Here is an 18,836-nt window from a genome sequence, read left to right as displayed (position 1 = left end):
GTACCTATTAGCGTTAAGTTTTTTGGGTTTTAGGCTATGGAAAAGTCATGCTTGTTCCTGAGTTAAAATTTTAAACAGGGCTATGGACTCCACAGAGTTTACTTCACACCACCACCACTTCTTCTCCTTCTCCTCCTTCTCTTTCTCCTTCTCGTCTGGCAAGGTCCCCCCTTGGGCTGTGCGGCATGGGTGGGAGAATGCAGATTGCCTAAGGCAGGGATGGCCAGTGGTAGCACTCCAGATTTTTTTTTTTGCCTACAACTCCCATCAGCCCCAGCCATTGGCCATGCTGGCTGGGGCTGATGGGAGTTGTAGGCAGAAAACATCTGGAGAGCTTCCATTGGCCACCTCTGGTCTAAGGGATGACCAAGATTAGTCTCCACTTAAGCTGCACAATTTGGGGGGGATCTCTTGGGCTTATTCCAAGCAATGTGCCAGCCAGAAGAGAGCCACTGGGAGTTGGCTTCATTCCAGGGCAGGGTGGCTTGCCCACTGCTTGGCAAGGAAGGGGTCCAGGAAGCACTCCTGACCTTGGCTGTGCCGCCAGCTAATGCCTTGCCTTTGCCATTGGGATTTTAATAAAATGGCCCTTAGTTTACCCAACTTCTTTTGTCTGTCTCTTTATTCCAACTGGGTGGGCAATATTCTACAGTGGATGGAATGTCAGACAGACCAAGTGGATCTGAATTAGCCATGAAACTCACTGAAGAGCTGAAATAAATCAGTCTGTAACTGAACTTTGTTTCCCTGATAGGCAGCTGATGGTTGCAAAGATAAAATAGGATGAAACTTTCATTTGTATAGTTTGCTCTGTCTGTCTATGTTTGACAACATATCCTACATAGTTATCCCCAGAGCAACTTTCTGCAGTGTACATACACTGGCAAAATGAATATTATTACTGTGTAATTTCATGGGGATGTGGAGACACTACATTCTAAACTTCTTACAGGAAGAAAGTTACTAATGAAATAAACATCTTGGTATGGATTAAATATCTTTGTTCAACTAAGCTATAACATTGCCTCACCCTGTACAGCCAATCCTTTAACACTATCATTTGAATTTAGGGCAATTCAGATCTGATCCCCAGTATTTTAATATTTAAATTATTTGTTTATAATGCAAAGTAAGTAAATAAATGTAGGCTAGGTTAAGTGAGATAGAAATAAAAATAAATAACTGTCTACCACATATTTTTTTCTAAAGCAGTTTAAGCAAAGAAGACACACCAATGTTATATACTGATACTACTCAGCACTACCACCATCAGTAAGAAATAATGGTCTTTACCAAATTTCCTCTGAATTTCAGCAAAACACAATAATTCCTTCCCATTCCAAGCTATTCTGTGGTCCTTTACCTTTCTCCAAAACATCAGCAGCAACTGCATTACAAACAAGAAAAACAAAACTAAATCTCTAGCCCTTTTTGTTGTGGTTTTAGAAGAAGAAAAACTCTAACTACAAATTTATGTTTAAAATGCTGCAAGGGTGGAGGCTTACTTAAAAATAAAGCTGAAAATTAATACACTGTTGCAGTAGATATAAATCTGTAGAGATCTAGCTATTGCCATTTTTTAAAGGCTGGAAAATAGGGCTGCCAGGTCTGTGATGGAAAATACCTGGAGACTAATGTTCCCTCTAAGCTGCAGAGTCTTGTGAGCAAAAATTCTACTTTGTGAGCTGCCGGCATTAAAGTTGTGAGTTACTGGCATTAAAGTTGTGAGGTACTGCATAAATTAGTGTGCTCTGGGGTCATCCTTCCTGAGCTAAGACAAAACTGTGTGAGTTGGAGGCTAACAATCTGTGAGTTAGCAGGTGGATCTGGGAGAGGGTGGGGTTTGGGGATGGCAGGGCCTTAGCATGGTACAATGCCATGAGTCCATCTAGGCTTCCCAATCCCCAGGTCCCAGCGGAGGATCCCTCGATTTTACAGGCTTCCCCCCTCCCCCCAGCCAGCTGGCTAGCGGGGGAAGCCCCACCCCCACAGCCATTATGCACCTCCACAAACGATTCCCATAGGGAATGATGGGGAATTGATCTGTGGGTATTGGGGGGGCTGTTTTTTGAGGTAGAGGTGCATCTAGTGCCTCTCCCCAAAATACTTTCCAAGTCTCAAAAGGATTGGACCAGGGGGTCCAATTCAATGAGCCTCAAAAGAGGGTGCCCCTATCCTTCATTATTTTCTATGGAAGGAAGGCATTTTAAAAGGTGTGCTGTCCCTTTAAATGTGATGGCCAGAACTCCCTTGGAGTTCAATTATGCTTGTCACACCCTTGCTCCTGGCTCCGCCCCAATGTCTCCTGGCTCCACCCCCAAAGTCTCCTGGCTCCACCCCCCAAAGTCCCCAGATATTTATTGCATTGGACTTGGCAACCCTAAGTCCATCCTTTAGCCATTTTCTCCAGGAGAGCTGCTCTCTGCCAGCTGAAGATCAGTTGTAAAAGCAGGAGATTTCCAGGCCCCACCAGAAGGCTTTCAGCCCTACCAGTGGAAAATGGCTGGTAGCATGGCACAAAATGGTAACTTAAAGGCTGAGGCAAGGAAAGTACAGTGAAAAATAGTGGTAATGAGATCTACATGGAAAATAATCTCCCTGTGGAAAAAATACTGCTTTGGAGAGCCCTTTGACTTTCAGAAGTAATTTTTCTTATAGAAAATAGCAATAAACACACTCAAAACTGCTCTTTACGTAATACCCCACATATAGGGTTAGGTGATCCAGGTGATAGGTGGATATGTCCCACGACTGATCTCCAGGTAACAGAGATCTGTTCACTTGGAGAAAACAGCCACTGTGGAAGGTGGACTGTAAATAATTTTTGTGTGAAAAATCTAAAAAATTATAAACAATGCCATCCTAAGTAGAGTTGTGCCCTTATACATCCATTGAAGTTGGTGGGTTTAAAAGGGTTCCCTCTGCTGTTGACTCAGTGAACTATAATTCAGTCTTTATAATAAATAAAGGTTGCAATCAAACAGTCTTTACGCTGAATTATAGTCAACACTGAAATAAATGTGTTTTGGCTTGCCATCTAAAATTGGTATATGATCTGTAAGATATACAGATAATGTTAAAGGGGAACCCCTGAATAATTAATACCTTTATAATAATGAATACAATGCATAAGAACATGCTTTGCTTTCAAACTAGAGTGTCTGATTTAACTCTCCGTTGGAGCGCTGATCACCGCCCAAGTGGGTGTGCGCTCAAGCTGGCTGACTAGATAAGGTAACGTCCTCCTAAGAGCGTCTTGCTGTAATAGATAAAGTAAAGGAACGATGTAATTTCACCAGAAAGAACTCAGCGAAGGTGGGAACGTTTAAATCAGATAAACCCGTGTTCGCCTGCTAGAAAACTGTGTGTATTCTGAATGATTCTACTCAGTTCCCTTGGGCTGCATTGTGTCGCGACCCGGACCTTCAGGTAGAGACGGGCGGCTGCTGTTGCCCTGGCAATCGGCCAGGACGCTGGCAGCCGGCTACGGTGCTTTCAAGGAGCAGCACAAGCGTTATCTAGCAGTCCTAATTAGTCCCTACCATAAATCAGTCCAACCGAAGGGAGAAGCAGGGCGCGTCGTCACAGGAATGCAGTGGGTCAAAAGCCAGAGGAAGCAAGCCGAATATATTCAAAGTACCTAAGCCAGTCCACAGAGCAAAAGCAGAGTCCAGTTCCAAGTCCAAGATTCAAGCCGGGTCAGGAGCAAACGGGTTCTCTCAGCAGGCAAGAGGGTGCAGGGCGTGGTCACGTCCGAGGAGGATCGTTCGTTGCCAGCACAGTTTGCCCTAAGGCCAGGACTACAGATATACTGTGCTGGCTTGTTAACTCGTTAGTACTCCGGGCTTAGATCTCTCCTCCCACGCATGCGTGCTTCTTTCCGTCTGTCTTTGAACTCCTGCCGTCTCCTTTCACGGAGCCGGCTCACAGGTGGCGGGGATTCAGGAGGTGATGCACTAGGGCCCGGTGTGGCCTGATCAGTTTCAGGAGGGGATGAGCTAGGGCCTGGTGTGGCCTGATCAGTTTCAGGTGGCTCCTGCTCTGGGTTAGCAAGGGCTGGGTCTGGTGCAGGCATGACACATTGCCTGGCTGAGCTCTGCTTTGTACCAAAGTAAAACCTCGCTTCATACCAGAAATTCTGTGTGGACCTCGTTATTTTTCTGCTACAATGTCAAATAAATTACAAGATGCAGAATTTAAGAACATCACTTATCAATCATATATTCATAATGTACTATTTCCTTTTGTAATCACTAGGTACTCTTATTCAGGTCCCTTCAGTTGAGAGGGGAAAGCTTAGTAAAGTTCGTCTGGGATCATTGTCTTTGAAAAAAGAAGGTGAAAGACAATGTTTTTTATTTACAAAACACTTTTTAATTTGTACAAGGAGCTCTGGAGGAAAGCTGCACTTGCTTAAGGTACAACATTTTCATAACTATCTTAGTTAAAACTATCTCACTACATAGTGAAATTAGGACAGTTCCTAATGTTGTCTTTACAGCAGATATGAGATTTCATTATTGCATGGTAGTATAGTTTTAACAGAAAGGTTGCAATGAATTGATCCACTGAGAAAATGCACAACTGACTGGAAACATTCTCTCAATATATCCAGATGCAGATTCAAAATGATAAGCACTGAATGGAGTGTAATATTTTAAACTAATTGTAATTAGAAATTATAAAATTTTAAGTCAGTAAAATTATACAGAGTACATTTATTACAAGAATATTACTGCTGAGCCTCAGGAAAAGAAATGTATTCAATTTTTATTTAAATTGGGCTTTTTCTTAGAAAATCAGCAGTCAAACGACTGTTCATGTCTATATTTTGTAACGAGGCTTTTGAAAAAAACCCCCATAGATATGAACTTTAAATCACTTGGTTTAGGATAGCACTATAAATCATTTTTCTCCAATCAGCCATGGGCAAAATGTCCTATACATAATTTATCTGTATTTTCTTAAACTTATAAACAAGTGAATGGTACTCAGGTATTGTTTCACTTTTGCAATTTAGAAATGGAGCAAGGAAGAGCAAGATCTACTGAGCAAGGTGTGATTTCTTTAAAGCAAAGTCCTATCTGATTGGCCTTTTTGAGTTCTTTGAAAGGGTGTTAAGAACCATGTGGATTAGGGTGATTTATATTTGTACTTTATGTACTTTGACTTCCGTAAAGTTTTAATTGATATTTTGGCGGATTGTTCTTCAAAATAATTTATTATTCACATTTATTGTAACCAATATGATGCTATTTAGAGTATAGAATTTTCTAATATACACTGTAAGATAGGGTTGCTGGGTCACCTGCTATGGTGGGAGACCTGCTAGCAACCCCTGCTGCGTGCCACTGCTGTATTGGTTGGTTGAAGAAAAATAAATGTAAAGATCTCTGTCAGCTCAATGGCATTACATCATTTCCAGGGGAAACCCAGAAGTGACATGAGGCCTCTGTAGGAATAATCAGAAACTATGGTTTTATTGTTGAGTTTCCAGTTATTTTGAGAGAGGTGTGATGCGACTTTTGGATTTCCGCTGGACATCATATCACACTGTCCCCCCCTCCCTGACTCCCACTAGTTGCCAGCTGCTAGCTTACTGCAAGGTTTTTCTGAATCAAACCCTTAGCTGGTTTACAGATTAAATATATTCAGTGCATCTAAAAAATAGGTCTGCATGAATCAGGTCTACAGTTTTAGGTTTTAGTATCTTGTTTATTTAATCTAAATATTGTCCATAATCAGTTTCTTTACTATAATGGAGGAATGTGCTGTGTTATTAATTCTATCGATAAAATTAATTTCATTTGTGCTCGGCTTAGAGGTTTATTTTAATTGGAAAAAGAAACACATCCAGGTTAATATTGTTTTCACTTTCTAGCACTAATGATTCTTAGCAACACATTTAATTTAATTTTAGGAAGCCTTGTAATGTTAAAGTATCATAATTTACATAATTTAAAGAGGGAGAAAAGGGGAAATTTATGAAAAATATTTTTTATTTCTCTAGGCAGGAGGTGTTCTCTCATTAATAGAATGCACACTAATTGAGGAAACTGATATGAATGATGATGACTGTAAGTTACCGCAAAAAGTCTAACATAGTTATAATTTTTATATATTTTTAAATATTATGTTACTGGTTAATTAAAAATTAATTCGCCCACAAGAAATTTCTCTGGCACAAGTCCAGTGAAAGGATCAGGAGATACTCAAGAAGAGAAGAAGAGTTTGGATTTATACTCCACCCTTCAATTCCCAAAGGAGTCTCAGACCGGATTACAAATCTCCTTTCCCCTTCCCACAACAGGCACCGTGTGAGGTAGGTGGGCAGACCAGCTTTGTTCAAGAGAACTTGTTCAAACCAAAACAACAAAGCAACTGTGTGGCCAAACAAATCACTTAATATCTTGAACAAGTCTACTTCAATAACCTTCTATACAAAAGTATCTTATGCAATACAAAGTGCCACAAGGCAACACATAAATAATCTCAAAGTCCAAAAAGTCTTGTAAAAAACCACTAAGGTGTGTTCAAACCATGATAGTTCCAAACATGAACAGAGGTGAAAATATGTTCAGAGGATGACTGTAGCACAGTCCTTCTCTCTCCTCTCCACCTTCCAAGCACGACAGTGAAGATATAAGCTCTCAACGTGTTCGTTGACTTGGCTTGCTGCATGTTTCGAACAACTGCCTGAGGGCAGTTCCAACTTTTTCAAGAGCAAATAAATGAAAACATCCTCCTTTGTACTGCAATTAGGAAAACATTTCTACAGTGGCTCATGCTCAAGGCAAAGCATTGAAGAAAGCAGAAGCCTAGGGGTGAAGCAACCGCTAGTGAGGAATTGGTAAGAGTCTCAAACAGTTGGGTCAAACCCTGTTGACCACAGTTTGATAACCAAGGCCTTGGGCACATATTTTATGATACCAAGATTTAGTCTTTCAAGCAAGTAACTTCTGCAATTAAATACAGTGGACTTGGTATAATCAAAATTAAACTATTTGACACCCCAGTGATTTCAGTGGAAAAGCAAAGCATTTGATTAAATCTCTCAAACAGAAATCACAGAGTTTTAAAGTGCTCTCCTGACTATAATTTTTCACTCTTCAACATGATATGAAATTAACACACAAGATAAAAAAGAATTATTAAAACTTCTTTTTTCTTTATTTGTAGGCTCACTTATCTTGAAGTGTGTGAATAGTTTTGTTGAATAATTAGTACTCAAGTTGTGGTCACAATTGCTGTACATTGCTTGCCCTGCGTCTGTTATTCTCCCTTCACCATTTTTACTGCAGAGTTGCACTATAACAGCTAACATTAAAGAGCTAGTAGCTTATCACAGCAAAAACATTGAGTTTTGCTGGGGCATATTAATAATTTGCCTCATCTGATTAGATAGCAAATGGAAGTCTAGACTAGTGGGATCTTTCATCAGTTTATAAATTACAGAGGCTGAGTCAGGATGGAGTTGTGCATCCTGGGTTTTTTTTGTTAACTAGTGTATGTATTAATGATTATGAGTATAATCCAGGACTCTGCAAATATTAGAGAATATAATATGTTGGCTGAATGTTACTACAGTTTGGTGTAGTGGAAAAGAGCAGATTATCTGGAGAACTGGGTTTGATTCCCTACTTTTCCACATGCAGCCAGTTGGGTGACCTTGGGTCAGTCACAGTTCTTTCAGAGCTGTTTTCTCAGGAGCAGTTATCTCAGAGCTTTCTTAGCTCTACCTACCTCACAGGATGTCTGTTTTGGGATGAGGAAGGGAAGGAGATTGTTAGCCACTCTGAGGGGGTGTTCAGACGCACAGTATAATCAGATGTGGTTGCTGTTTCATACCGGATTAAAAGTGGCTGATCAGACAGCAACATCTGCCTCCCAGTATTAACTTGTAGTAGCCCCCCCCTCCAAATCCTTCTCAGAACCGGAGTGTTACCTGCTCCTTTGTGGTGTTTTTTTAGTTCTCCGGTTCCACCTCGTAGTTTCCCTGTCTGGATAGTTCTTGACCAACTTCCAGATGTCTGAAGGCTGTTCCAAAGCAAAAGGAGCCTCAGACATCCAATTTACTACTTAACAATATGCGCATAACTGCATAACCACATAATGTTTCAACCTATGTGCATGCGCATGTGCGGATATGTGCATAATGTGTGCATGCGCATAATGTGTGCGTGTGCATGATACGCATAAAAGTGGAGAAAAAAGAACTACATGGTGCCATCATGTGGACAGCAGAAGACGGTTTCACCGCGGAGTGATTCGTATTGCAGTATGGCAGTCTGATAGATAATATCCAGAACAAAGATATTCGGAACAGAACCGGGTCAGTTTAACACAGACTCAACACACTGTGTGAATAGGTCCTGAGACTCCAAGTGAAGGGCGGGATATAAATCCAGTTTGCTCCTCCTCCATTCAGAGGTGCAAGATAATTAAGCACAGTAGATTTTGTTAACTGTCCATGATATAGAGATGCCAAATTACATGATTCCCAATTATCACATTGGGAAACTGTGCACAGGAAGCTTCCCATGAATGGTGGACTCATTCAGTCACTTATTTGACAGGGAGAGCTTTCTGTAGGTTGTGGGGATGTATGCACAGAGCTTTCCTAAACATTTAAGTGAATGAGGTTCTCTTGCATGAAGTTCCATGCCCACTTTAGAACTCTGCAAACCATCAAACCAGGAACCAATAAATCAGGATCCAAAGAACTGATTTGGTACCTTTAAATGGCTTTTTAAAAAGCAAATAGCCTGCTGTTCTATACTGTAAACTGCTCCTGAAGCTCCCTGGAATTTGAAAAGGCAATTTCTGATTAAATGGAGTCTGTTTTTCAGGGGGGAATTAAAATTCCACTGAATTGAAGTAGCTCTTTGGATTCTGGCCATTCTCAGCAAAAAAGAAAAGAAAAGGAACTCTCAGCTGTGAATTAATTTCTCTGAGATTTGAGTTTTCAGTCTGTAACAGTTTGATTTTTTCCCCATATCCCACCCTGATTATACAGCAAAAGGTTCTGGACAGGTGTTTGGACATCTTGATTTCAAGATTGTGGTAGAACCACCTGATGCTGCTCCTTTCACTGTTGTTCTGTTAGCCCCTTCACGACAGGAAAAAGCAGCATGGACAAGTGACATTAGTCAGGTAATTTGATTTTCTTTAAATAAAAATCATGTAATGCCTTTTATTTATTTTGTGTTTAAAAATAATTTTATAGGTCAATATGTAAGAAACATAGCAGCTTGTACGACTGTGCTCACCAAAGTTTCAAGTCTTTCTTTAGCCTATGAATTTGCATAGCTCTTTCTCTGGTGGAATAACTCCTTAAGTTGGAGAAGGACTTTGGACTTTGCTGTGTGGAGCATGGGACAATAGGCCAGTTATCTAAATATTTATTTTTAAATGCTGTACTTAACTATGTCCTATGATACTTGAAGGCTTCAGTCAAGTTCATTGCATTCTTCTTTGAATTCTGTCTTGTGTCTGTACAAACACTCTTATTGTATACCCTTTTTATCCTGTAAACATCTGCACAGTTGTGTCATACTTCTCTCTCCCCAAAGTGCATACTCAGGCTTTTCAGATTATCAGGTTGAATTTGTACAATTACACCTGTACATGAAAACAATTTCCAATACATTTCAATAAAATGAAAATTGAAAAAAATTGGAAGGAGACAAAGTTGCTTTTTTCTAGAACATTTGGCAGGCAGATAGAATTAGCATGATTCACTGGCATGGCTTTAAGAACAACAAATGTCATTTCAGTAAATAAATAAAGAAGTTTGGGTAGGAGTATTAACATTGACAGCTTATTGTATGTAAGGTAGATTCATGATAACAGCATCCGGACAGCATGAAAAACTGCTGCTATCTACACATATATTAATACAAGCTCCATACTACTAGAACAATTCAATGGACCTCAGAAGTTATACCAAAAGCTAAGGAAAAAGACACTGATTTTTTCCCCTACGTTGGTAATATGATTAAAGTTCCAACATTTAATATACTTTATAGGTATTAATCCACTAAAGCTATAATCACAGATTACAATTTGCTTCCAATTAATTGATGGGCTAAAATTATAAAGCAAATCTCTTTCAGGCTACATAGGTCTCCTTTCACCCATGCCAAATATGATGCAAAAGAAATGTAGAGATAGATTCTCCCCAAGCTTTTATGATTCATAAAAAGTGGGAAACTGAATGAGTATTTAAGTTTATGACTATTACTCTGTATCAAAGACATTTTTCAAAGTTATTTTTCACTTTTAAAAAAATCACCAGTTATTGACATTACATGTTGCAGATATTGGAAAGAATAGCCTCAAGGCATATAGTTGCAATACTCTGTACCAGGGTCGCCAAATGGTGGCTCGGGAGCCACATATTCCTCTTTCACATATATTGTGTGGCTATGGAAGCTCCAACCACTCTGTCAGCCAGCTTGGAGAAGGCATCTCTTTAAATCACTTCTCCAAGCCAAGCCAGCCAGCAGCATTTAAAGATAAAGTTGCTTTCTTTCCACCTCTCCCTCCCTCCCTCCTTCCTCCCCACCTATCTTCCTTCCTTCCTTTTTGTGCTTCTCAAATATCTTGACATTTATTCAAGATGTATTGTGCCTCTCAAACATCTTGACATTTATTCTATGTGGTTCTTATATTAAGAAATTTGGCCAACCCTGCTCTGAACCAAAATGTATTTGGTATGTAAGTAAACATAGAATGTGTTAATTTAGTAAAAGCCCAGTATGTATAGATAAAAAATTAGTTGGCTATTATTATTACATCCTTGTGGTTAAACTGTTCTTAAAAAGACTAATTACTGGAAAAGAAGTACTCATAGTAGTAGGTTAGTTGCCAACATTAATACATCACAACAAACTGGCATTACTTGAAGACTGATCTTAGCATACTAGAATGGGGAAGGAGGAAGAAACAGCAGAGAATGGTATCCTGACAGTAAATCAGTTGTATAGATCATGAGCATGTTCTGGCTTGCTTGTGACTTATGGATTGAGATGGAGTCATTGTTTCTTGCCCAGCCTATACATTCATTGGTTCTTCCTGGCAAAGGATATTATGGAAATATGTTGTAAGCCGCCCTGAGCCACTCGATGGGAAGGGCGGGATATAAATCCCAGATAAATAAATAAATAAATAAATGGAAAGACTCCTAAAGTTGGTTCAAAAAGTGCTCAAAGTGTATCTAAAAAAGTTCAAGTAAATTGTTATGGCTTCAGTAATTTGAATCTATCAAGAGCATTTGAATCTATTAAGTGAGGTTAACAGTACTTGAAAAAGACAGCAATGCTGAATTTTAATTGATCTTTTCCTCTTTTTATTATTATTTAATATCTTATAAATATAAAAAGAAAAAGATAGTAATATAGGGTTTTCTTTATGCAGTGTATTGACAACATACGATGCAATGGTTTAATGACCATAGTATTTGAAGAAAACTCCAAAGTAACTGTGCCACATATGATCAAGTAAGTATGATAACTTATCATGCAGGTTTAGAAATCAATCCTAAACAGGTTTATTCAGAATCCTGAGATCTATTCAATGGGACTTCCTGGAAAATATTAGGATTGCACTGTCTTCTTAAATGCTTCTGCAGACGTAGAACTGAGGGATCAATGAAACCTTGAAGCTGGATTGTCAGTGCCATATTTCTTGAGAAAATGCTGCAACATTTCTGTATCTGTTTTGTTTACTTTTTATGATCCTCAATAATTCTGAATACTCATTTAAGAACTAAATAGGAGTCCAGTAGCACCTTAGAAGCTAAGAAAATATTTTTCAAAATAAGCTTTTGTGAGCCCAAGTAAACTTCTATATCTTGAAGACCTCTGTTCAGAATCTTGTTTTTGTATTGTATTATTAGGGGTGTGTACAAAAATTTCAGTATTTTTTGGATCTGCATATATTGAACCCAAAAAATATCGGTACTGAGGTGTGTCTTCAATTCCTCCCAAACCAGTATATCTTTATCTAACGAGTGTATCACCTGTTTGTTGTTATCTATGGTGTTGTCTTATTGTTTAACTTGTCTTGTTAAAGCTAAGTTTGTACTTTGAACTGACGATATCTTCATGACTTTGTACTGTTACAAATCACAATAAAAACTTGTTTATTTAAAAAAAAAATCGGTATTTCCTGATATTCCCAATTCAGTATTGGTATGGTATTGAGATTCGGGAAAATACTTAGGATTGCCCAGTTTTTTAGCTTCATTATACCATATGGGAACCATCGTAGTCAATGGTCCCCATAGGCTATAATGGAGAATCAATCTGGGGCAGGGTTGCCAATCCCCATGTGGGGGCAGGGGATCCCTCAGGGTTATCAGAAAGTGGGAGAGGGGAGGGAAATGTCTGCTGAGCACTCCATTATTCCCTATGGAGACCAATTTCAATAGGGTATAATGGAGAATTGATCTGTGGGTATCTGGGGCTCTAGAGGGGTTTTTTTGTGGTAGAGGCACAAAATTTTCAGCATAATATGCAGTGCCTCTCCTCAAAACACCCTCCAAATTTTAAAAAAGATTGGATCAGGGGATCCAATTTTATGAGCCCCAAAAGAAGGTGCCCCTATCCTTCATTAATTCCAAATGGAGGGAAGGCATTTGAAAGGCATGTGATTCACTGTGATTGCCAGAATTCACTTCGAAGCTCAGTTGAGCTTGTGACGTTCTGGCTCCTGGCTCCACCCCCAAAGTCTCCTGGCTCCACCCCCAAATTCCCCAGATATTTATTAAGTTGGATTTGGCAACCCTTCTTTGGGAGGGTTGTTTTTTAGGTAGAGATTTACAGCATAGCTGCTTGTGCCTCTCCTAAAAAAAACTCCCCAGGATTGGACCAGAAAGTTCAATTCTATGGGCCCAGAAGAAGGTGCCCCCAACCTCCATTGTTTTCTGTAGAAGCAAAAAAAGATGTTTAAAGGGACATGATCCCTTCAAATGTCTTCTCCAAGTCACAGCACCAAGAGTTTACTCCAAAAGCATTTAATCTTTAAAAGCCTTGTTGCAATGAGTTCACACTGAAGTTACTTAAACTTTAAATGCCTTCTCTAAGCTATTCATTCCATAGGCATTTAAAGGGACTGAGAGCCCTTTAAATGCCTATGGAGTGAATTCTCATTTAAACGTTAAATATCTTCAGAGTGAACTGAGACTGAGAGGGACTGAGAGCCCTTTAAATGCCCTGTGACTACAGCAAACTGGTGGCTCTGAAAAGTCTTGAATATTTTCAGCATTCTTTCAGGGCGGCCATTTTAGGATAGCTGAATCACTAGCCCCTTGAGAAAATATCCAATAAATGCCAAAGGGGGTTATCAGGTATTTTTTCGGATCAATTTATACCAAATGCACACCCCTAATTATTGCCTCCTTGTAACCTATCTGTTGGCTGTTTTTTAAATAAATATATTGGTTTAATGGATGTACTATTGCATTGCATTGCTGTATTTTGTTATAGCCGTGTCCCCAAAGCAAAGCAACTATAATGATGAGGGATGGTAATGAAAGCAGAGGAGTTTCAGGAGTTTCAGTGGGCTACTGTATTCATGATTATAAAGGCAGCAAATATTCTGGGGAAATTGGTAAAAATTTCTGCCAAGTAAATGCATGAGGCTTTGCCAACTTACTTTGGACATGATGATCCTTTTTTTGTGTGTGTGTGTAAATTATCAATTCCAAATTGATAACTTATTTCATGTAGCTACAGATAGAAACAGTCTGTGCATAATTTTAAATATGCGTATGCCTTCAAAGCATCATTTTAATAACTGTTTTAAAATAATGTATTATGTAGGTCTGATGCTCGCCTTCACAGAGATGACGTTGATATTTGCTTCAGCAAAACATTAAATTCCTGCAAAGTGCCCCAGATTCGTTATGCAAGTGTAGAACGCCTTTTGGAGAGATTAACCGACTTGCGATTTCTCAGTATTGATTTTCTTAATACTTTCCTACATACTTATCGCATATTTACTACTGCTGCAGTTGTACTAGAGAAACTTTCAGATATATATAAAAGGCCTTTGAGCTCAATCCCTGTTCGGTGAGTTATTTTTCCTGTTCTTGTTATCTCATAAGATCGCTGTCATAACAGTTACCCTTTTTATCACCTTTCAAAATGTATATCATAATTATTTATAAATTTATATATCATATTTGACCACAGGGCTCTCAATAAAAGCTTCATAAAACCCTTATTGTTTACAATAAAATTGAAGACCGGCCTCCTTCTTAGAAGTCATTGTGGAACATAGCACTTTAGCAGGTCACGTGCTGGGATCTGGTATGATATGCTCAAGAACCTGGTTGATCCATGATGACATGGATAAATCACTGTCTTTACAGTATCCTATAACTCTAGAAGGATGGCTGGTCAGGCAGTATGAGCCATCCCATCAGAGTTGTGATTTTAAATGGTTTCCAGGAGACTGATATCATTGTTACATATATTCTATTTTGGACTTTTAATAGAATCATAGAGTTGGAAGGGACCCCCAGGGTCATCTAGTCCAACAACCATGCACAATGCAGGAAATTCACAAATACTTCCTAATATTATACATTTATACATTTTCTTGTGGCGGTTCTTAAATACTCATTTTTGATTACTCGTCTACTTTTTCAGCTCATTGGAATTATTTTTTGCTACTAATCAAAACAACAGAGGAGAACATCTGGCTGATGCAAAATCACCACACCTCTGCCGCAAATTCTCTTCCCCCCCACCTCTGTCACTCTCTAGAACTTCCTCTCCTGTCAGAACTAGAAAACTGTCATTAAGTTCTCCAATGAATTCACGATTAGGGGCTTTAGATCTATCCACTTCTTCCCTTGCTAGTAGTCCTACCTCAACATACAGCCCTGCTACATCACCACCACCTACATCTTCCAAAGTACTGGATCTTAGCAAAGGACCTTCATCTCCAGAACAAAGTCCAGGATTTGCAGAGGAAAATTCAGAGAATCCACGCATTGAGCTTTGCAACAAACTACGGAGGAGCATTCGAAGAGGTATTATATAAGTGTATTGTATTGTATGGTATAGTGGCAGTTTTGATGGTATATTCTGATAGCTGTGGTGAAATGGGAGTGTGCAGGCACAATGGAAGGTATATGTGCTGATGAGGTGTGAACATCACTTATTGTATCTGCCGTTATCTGTAATAATCTGATCTGTGTAGGTAAAGGGAAAAGGAAAAGTAGAAGAACCACCAGAAGTGTTCTGGAATCTTTTGCTACTTTTTTTTCAACTGAAGACTAATACAAGAATCAGATGTAATTTCTCCCCTTAACTTACACAACTCATTGTATTAAAATGACCAGAGAATATTGTCCCATTCTATGATAGATTTTTCTGTGGCCATTCCTCTCCCCCTAAATATCCTCAAAATACTGTCTATTATTCAAGCCCTTGAGCACTAATTGGCGCTCAGAGAGAACTGTGGAAATACTCTGTGAAAATGTCTGAAGCTCGACAACCTATTGGAACTAAACCTTCAGAACACTCTTTTTACCCTCTGCAAGCCCACTTCACTGGTTCCAGGGCTTGAATCAGTGCTGCTATAAGCCACGTTGATTATAAGAATGTTGTAGTGAGAGTATATAAAGCCTAATTTGACTCAAGATGTTAGTTTGGATTAGGAATGCTCTAAGGCCTGCTAGTTTGACTCACCTCCTGTTTGTCAGTGTTGATCAGGCTGTTTGCAACCTTTTAATGTATATTTTCTGTAACAGTAACAAACTACTTGCAGCTATTAGAAACCAACTCTAAGCTGATGAGGGTTCATCAGCGAGCTGGCTTCTTATCTCCTGCTGGAGAAATTTTACTCTGTACCCAACAAACTTTTATGTGAGGGAGGGAAGCTGGGGCTGATTCTCAGCTGATCACTTGGAAGTGAGGTTCTTCTGATATCCCATTCTGGAAGCTTTGCTGCCTCCCAGACTTGAGAGAGAAAAGGAGAGAAACCAGCTCTGGGCTGAAAAATTCTTGGAGGGGTGGAGCCTGAGGAGAGCAAGGTATGGGGAAGGTCTTCAGTGGGGTGTAAAGTCATAGAGTCCACCTTACAAAGTATCCATTTCCTTCAGATAAACTAATCTCTGTTGCCTGGAGATCAGTTGTAATCTCATGAGATCTCCAGTCACCATCTGGGAGTTGGCAATGATTAGTCTGTTAACTGGCAATACCCTTCTCACTTTGGCAGTGCAGTGATTAATAGCTTCACATCTGTCCCCACCCAGCTTTGAGAAGGGAGAAAAAAACAAGCCCTGTCTTTCGAAGGCCAATGGGAGGAGTCACTGCACTGAAAGCTCTAAAATCTATAGTCATTCTTCAGTGACTCTGTCTTTTTTAAGAACTGGCCATAAGAGCATGTTGTAAATGGACTTCATGGGAGTAATTGAAGAGTCCTTTGATGGTTTTGCTTATTCCTGCTTCTGCTGGATATTTATATTATTTTGGCAGGAGGGGGATACTTTTCCTCAATGAAGACACAGGCGTTCTTCAGTTTTCCACATTCTGTCATGCCTTTACCCAAACCTCGGGAAATTCTTCAATCTGTAGATTGTTAGCAAGAGGGGCTAAGGGCATGGAAACTTTAAGAGCTGCACACCAGTGGATGGCGGATACCCCTTTAGGGCCACTGTCAGTACTCCAAAAGAGACCATTTGCAAGGTCTATTATGAGCTGATGCTCATAAAAGAAAGACATTTCTAGAATTCATTGATCTTCCCCTTGGTTCTGACAGGTGGTGATGGGAGTTTTAAGGGTTCCCACGGAAAGGGGAACATTTACCAAGACTTTAGCTCAATGTGTCCACCTTCTAACCTGGCAAAGGCCTTAGTTTTTGTAGTTGGGTTACCACACACAGCTAAATCAGGGTGTAAGTTGTTAAGAGACGCTCTAGTATCTACAAGAAGGATAGCAGGAGATTCACTCCCAAAGGTCTCAATGCCTACCTTTAACCGTTGGCCTCCCCCAGCTGTTGAGCACTAGCTTAGCCACAACTCCTTGGGGAAGGGACACAGACCTTGGGCATCCTTAGCACAAATCTCCTACGTCTGGGGACTGACTGGAAATAATGAGCACCTTCATTAAGGCATCTATGGGCTGGGTATTCCTATTTTTTTTTCTTCATGGATTTGATGAGGGCTGTAGCATGCATGTATGTGGGCTGCTTATCTTACTGGGTTATGTCTGCAAATTGAGCCCTGATCACTGAGTGAAACTCGTAACATGTGAGTGGCTGGGTCGAGTGAGGACGAGGCAGCTCTGGGGCATTTTGCACCTGCCAGGGAGCTAAGGACCAATTCTGATTGGGAAGCCCAGAGTTGTACTTTGGCATGGGTGTGTGTTATGGCAATGGCAAGCAGGATTGAAACTAGGACCATTGCATTGGTTCTCTTCCAATGTCAGCTACCCCTGTCATTGCAATTCCGCTCTTGATTCTCCTTTCACCCTGCAAGACCCTGTACTGTTATTAGAAAACGTAACCATCTGAATGGCCCATTATTGGCATACATAACTGTCAGAATGGGTTTATGATGCCTGGAGTCTACATTTCCGCAGGAGCTCTTTGCTGGTATCTTAAGGGCTACAGACTGCCAGAAGAGATCTTCTACCTTTCTGACAGTTCCCTCCATTGTGAGGTTTGTTGACTCTAATGATCCTAATGTTAATTGAGAACACCATAAAGAATGTGTTTGAAGTTGTCCTTATCATAGTCATAGACTTCCTGGTTCTGATTGACCATCTTGGCAGTGGTGGCAAGGAGCTTTTTATGAGTGACATCCCTCCAGATTTTTACCTGGAGCCTGGTCTTCCATTACATACAGCATGTCCATGGTTGGGCCGAGCCAAATGAGCTGCACTATTTCCCTAATCCACCTGATCATGCTAAGAGAGCCAATTTGGTGTAGTGGTTAAGTGCGTGGACTCTTATCTGGGAGAACTGGGTTTGATTCCTCACTCCTCCACTTTTATCTGCTGGAATGGCCTTGGGTTAGCCATAGCTTTCACAGGAGTTGTCCTTGAAAAGGCAGCTGCTGTAACAGCTCTCTCAACCCCACCTACCTCACAAGGTGTCTATTGTGGGGGGGGGGGAGGTAAAGGAGATTGTGACTGCTCTGAGACTCTGAGGGTGATACCAGATGGCTGGTTTGGGTTGGCTTCAAGCTGTCCCAAAGAGAGCCACCCGGAAATGGAATGCCCTGGTGCTTCCAGATTGCGCTCAGAAAAGGGGCAGGCTGTGGGCACCCAGGGAGTGTCTGGAACACTTTCATGTCCTATCTGTGGCTCCCCAAGCACTCTCCAGGTGCCTCCTGGCTTTCCAGATAGCTGGGGAGGCACCTCAGAGGTGCCCCAGTGAAAAGGTACCACTTTGAAAGTGGTGCCTTTATGAGCCAGCTCCTGGCAAGTCTGGGACAGGACCGGGGCGGGACAGGGAGGGCTGTCAAATGTGTATGTGTGGGTGTGCTTTTTTGGTCCACCTCCTTCGCATCCTCCAGGTGGCTTTAAATGCCCGTCTGGTATCACCCTGAGATTCAGTGTATAAGGGGGGATATAAATCCAATATCATCTTCTTCTAGGGGAGGTAAGGTCCCTAGCTGCTAGGTCTGAATTGATGCGAAACTATAGGTTCTTATTTACAGAGGTCTGAGTTGATGGCTGGGTAGGTCTTCTCCATTCACAGTAAGGTGCAACTAAGAGGCTGTTATGAGCCACACGATTCCAGTGTCCCTATTAAAGGGGCCTAACTAGTCTGCAGTAGCTTTTGCTTTAGTGGCAATCCAAGGGATCTTTTCCTGG

General features: G+C 40.5%; 1 protein-coding gene across 4 annotated transcripts in view; it reads left to right on the top strand.

The window, feature by feature from the left end:
* The window catches only part of RASGRF2 (Ras protein specific guanine nucleotide releasing factor 2), a 183,478-nt gene that overhangs the window by 80,766 nt on the left and 83,876 nt on the right, over positions 1–18,836 (top strand). For all 4 annotated transcript variants that reach the window (XM_060235762.1, XM_060235763.1, XM_060235761.1 and 1 more), the window contains 6 exons: positions 4,258–4,418; positions 6,011–6,077; positions 9,017–9,153; positions 11,419–11,501; positions 13,827–14,075; positions 14,658–15,043. In XM_060235762.1, coding sequence (XP_060091745.1) covers positions 4,258–4,418; positions 6,011–6,077; positions 9,017–9,153; positions 11,419–11,501; positions 13,827–14,075; positions 14,658–15,043 — 1,083 coding nt within the window. The remainder of the gene's footprint in view (positions 1–4,257; positions 4,419–6,010; positions 6,078–9,016; positions 9,154–11,418; positions 11,502–13,826; positions 14,076–14,657; positions 15,044–18,836) is intronic.

The sequence above is a fragment of the Heteronotia binoei genome, chromosome 4 (assembly GCF_032191835.1).
Source record: "Heteronotia binoei isolate CCM8104 ecotype False Entrance Well chromosome 4, APGP_CSIRO_Hbin_v1, whole genome shotgun sequence".
Taxonomy (NCBI): Eukaryota; Metazoa; Chordata; class Lepidosauria; order Squamata; family Gekkonidae; genus Heteronotia; species Heteronotia binoei.
The sequence above is the reverse complement of the archived record's forward strand: the minus strand, read 5'-3'. Positions and strand labels throughout refer to the sequence as shown.